The sequence below is a fragment of the Marmota marmota genome, unplaced genomic scaffold (genome assembly GCF_001458135.2).
Source record: "Marmota marmota marmota unplaced genomic scaffold, marMar, whole genome shotgun sequence".
NCBI classification, from domain to species: Eukaryota; Metazoa; Chordata; class Mammalia; order Rodentia; family Sciuridae; genus Marmota; species Marmota marmota.
This window is the reverse complement of record NW_026000130.1, coordinates 8,968,621-8,972,296: the sequence shown is the minus strand read 5'-3', so window position 1 is coordinate 8,972,296 and position 3,676 is coordinate 8,968,621. Positions and strand designations below refer to the sequence as shown.

The window sequence follows — 3,676 nt, the reverse complement described above, 5'->3', positions numbered from 1 at the left end:
TTTTTTTTTTTTTTTTTTTTTTTTTTTTTGGTGAGCAGTTTCCTACATACTGGTCTTGGTTTGGGGAAGAGGCCAAGATACAAAGTGGAATCACAGGTTTTGCTTGTTTGAGCAGACAAAGGGGAGATGTCAAATTTAGCTAGTGAAATATACTTGAGCCACACCTAATCTGGTCCTAGATGTACATACTTTTGCCCTCTGCCCAAGCTCTTCCCTCTGTCCAGAGCCTTTCTGTTCTCAGTCCTCTTCAGCTTCCTGTCTAAAGTCCAGCTAAGAAGCCCATGTGACTCTTTCCTTCTCCACCCAGCACTTACATGCCTTGTATTAGTGATCCTCCACTTCCCGTGAAGGGTCTGTGTCCTGGGTACTGCCTCTGTGTCAGAGTTGCTCTAAGTTTGGGAATCCCCCTTCCCACATTTCTGGGTAATGCAGAGAGTGCTGAGTCCTAGCAAGCTAATGTGCTAGGTGTTTGCAGAGAGCAGCCTTAAAATCAGGCTTGTCTCAGTGTCAGGTTACTGATCATATTGCATTTTGGGCACCAGAGGTTTTGAAAATGCACAATGAATACTTGAAGATGCTTCCCACTTTGAATCCTTTGCTTTGTGCTGAACTTATATTGAAAAGTGGTAGTACGTTGTATGTTTTACAATGATTCCCAGTATAATAGCAACTGTTCTTCATCATGTGCCTGAGAGGAGCTATGGAAGTAATAGCTGAATATTTAGTGATTGAAGGAAGCAAAGCTTGTACAATCTGTCTTGCCCAGGATCTCCAAAGGAAACAATGAGGAACACATGGAGATTTTTGTACATATTATTCAGTGTAGCCTATGTAGCCTTTCATAGAACAACACAAAAACTCAATGGTTATGAAATACATCCATGAAATACTATACAACCCTTAAAAACTTAAAAGCTACATTCTTATTAAGAATGCAGAAGGCTGGTTATAGTTGTAAGCTTACCAAGCAATTCATATAATAGAATTGTATGACCTCATTATTTTTTCCTTTTTTTTTCCGTGCTGGAGGTGGGACTCAGGGCCATGTTAATCGAGCCTCTACCAGTGAGCTACACCCCTGCCTTTATTGCAGTATATTTAAGGATTTGTGTGGAGAAAAAGAGAGTGGAGAGGTGTACCCAAATGTAGTAATGGTTTATACATATTATTTTTCCAAACTTTTTTCACATTAAATTTAAAACAATGTTCATAACACTAGCAGAGTCTGATGGGTAGAAATTCTTCAGTCAAGTGGGGCTGATTGCCAGCTGTGGCATCAGATAATTTGGGTTTGTAGGAACTCCTGTCTCCTGCTTCCTAAGTCTTCTGTCCCATTCTGGCCTGAGGGAAGCCATCTGTAGCTAGAGCATGTCTTCTGTCTTTCTGTTTGTGTGCAGCCATGCAGACAAAATTTGTTGCCCGTCTTTCCTGAATTTGCCCCAGCTGCCCTTTACTTGGAAAGTACAGGTGGAGTAGAAGGTAGGCTGGCCCAGGAGGGGCATTGCCTCTGTCTCCTACTCTGTGGCCTTGGGTAAATCACTTCATTTTTTTAAGTCTGCTCAAAAGAGACTGTGTAGAAAGGCCTGAATATTTTTAGGTCATGCTACGTAAAACTAGAATGCTTCCCTCTTCTTCAGCTTCCTGTTTACAACTTCCAACCATGCATAAAGGCTTGCTGCACACCATGCCTATGTCAGGTGCTAAAGAGCCAGATACAAACATCCTGAGACCCTGGCTTGGAGGCTCTTGCAGCCCTACAAGACCAGCTCAAGACTGGTCAGAAATAGACAGCAGGCAGCTTAGCCAGTGATGAGCAATATAGAGGAGGGTCATACACAGTGGATCCCCACTTCACACTAACATTGGGAGGAACATGAGGGTAAGGGAAATTTGGGTTTTAGAAAAGATTACCTCACCTGGCATCCCTGTGAAGCTGGCATTGCCAAAGGATTTTAAGCAGGAATGTCTGGCCTTTTGCTATACTAGCTATACTTGCTAGAAAATGCAATGGAGAGACCTCATATCATAATAATTATTAAAAAAAAGAAGATAGCCAGTGTTTAACTGATGTGAATGGCAATGATTTCTAGAGTGCTAAAGAAAACCAAAATAAATGGACTCTGCTACCACACTCTGCACCTGGTCCTTCCAGCCCTAAGGAGAACTGAACTGATGTTCAACTTGGTGCTTTTTAGAGAACCATCATGAGTGCACCCTTACTGCTGCACATGTGGTACTCATAGCACATTTCTTTTGCTTTCAGAAGTAACCGGGGAGACACGTCCTTACCATGGAAAGGAGGCTGTGGATCCGCGGCAGGGGCGGGCCAGAGGAGGTGACCCCACACATTTCCATGCAGTGAATGTGGCACAGCCTGTCCGCTTTAGCAGTAAGTTGCAGACCTGCCCTGACTGTCACCCACAAACATATAGCCTACCTCAGTAGTACAGCCTAAGACTCAGTTCCTGGCTCTCCCAGTGCCATTTAGCTGGAGGAGTGAGGTGGGGGGGTTGTTTCCCAAAGCAGCTCTTAAAGACAGGGGGCATGAATGAGGCTTCATGATGATTACCTGCCCAAGATCTCCCAGCTCTAGACGTGGCACCCATGCTCTATGTTTTCACAGCATGACTGCCCTCAGGGCTGGATGGCATTGTCCCTGGGAAATCCCATAATTTTATCATTCCTATTATAGGTGGAGAAACAGGCTTTGAGAAAGTTGGTACAGCTGGTGGCATGGGAATGCTTTACTTCATGTTTTTTGTTTTTTCAAAAGGTGATTAGTTATTTGGCTGGCCATGTTGGCATGCACCTGAAGTCTCAGCTGCTTGGGTGACTAAGACAAGAAGATCTCTTGAGTGTGGGAGTTTGAGGTCAGCCTAGGCAGCATAGTGAGACTCCATCTCAAAAACTAACTAAATAAAATAATTATTTAATGAATTAATCATGACATTAAAATTTTAAGGTGACTTAATAAGGTTAAAGTTTGAGGAGAAGGTATAGTTGAAATGCCCCATTGTAAGCAGATGTGCTCAGGTGATTGTACTTAAGTACAGTGAGCAGCCCCAATTGGGTTAGAAAGATTTGTCTGCTGCAGACCTTAGGGGTGGTCTGCTTGTTTGTGTTAACACAGCCCATAGACTCAGTGCTTGGGAGCACCTGAGAAGGCACATCATAGCCCCTTGTGCTGCAGCTTGTGCTGACTGCTTAGAGTCCTGGGCTAGACCACTGAGCTGCAGTGGCTCTGCCAAGCCCCACACTGTCAGTGATGAGGCAGTCCTGGGAAGCCACCCACACTGCAGGGCCCCAGTACTCCTTGAACCCCCTACTGTCATGGAGCCGCAGTTCTTTGTCTGATCAGAATTGAACAAGAACTAGGTGGTGTGGGCCAGCCCTCCTCTGAGCCCTGGCACTGTGCCTGGTTTTACCACACATTAACTGCAAACCCTTTCAGTTGAAAGGTATTGCACAATACTGGGTGAATGAGGAAACAGGCTCTGAGAGGACAGCCTGTCTAGGATTACATAGATGGAAGGGGCAGCTCCAGATGTATCCCTATGGGTCCTGATGCTCAGCTCTGTGCTCTATTATCTGTTCTTTTGAGTAGTAATACTTCTCCCTAGGCAATAATTCCACAAAGTTCAACACATTAAAAAAAAAAAAAAAAAAAAAAAAAAAA

At 44.1% G+C, this 3,676-nt stretch overlaps 1 protein-coding gene across 6 annotated transcripts in view; it reads left to right on the top strand.

The window, feature by feature from the left end:
- Dgcr2 (DiGeorge syndrome critical region gene 2) overlaps window positions 1-3,676 on the top strand; it is a 70,115-nt gene that overhangs the window by 36,552 nt on the left and 29,887 nt on the right. For 5 of the 6 annotated variants that reach the window (XM_048785124.1, XM_048785125.1, XM_048785121.1 and 2 more), the window contains one exon: window positions 2,264-2,389. In XM_048785124.1, the coding sequence (XP_048641081.1) occupies window positions 2,264-2,389 (126 nt within the window). Of the gene's footprint in view, window positions 1-2,260; window positions 2,390-3,676 lie in introns of those variants that run through there. The other variant, XM_015500392.2, reaches the window with a different exon arrangement.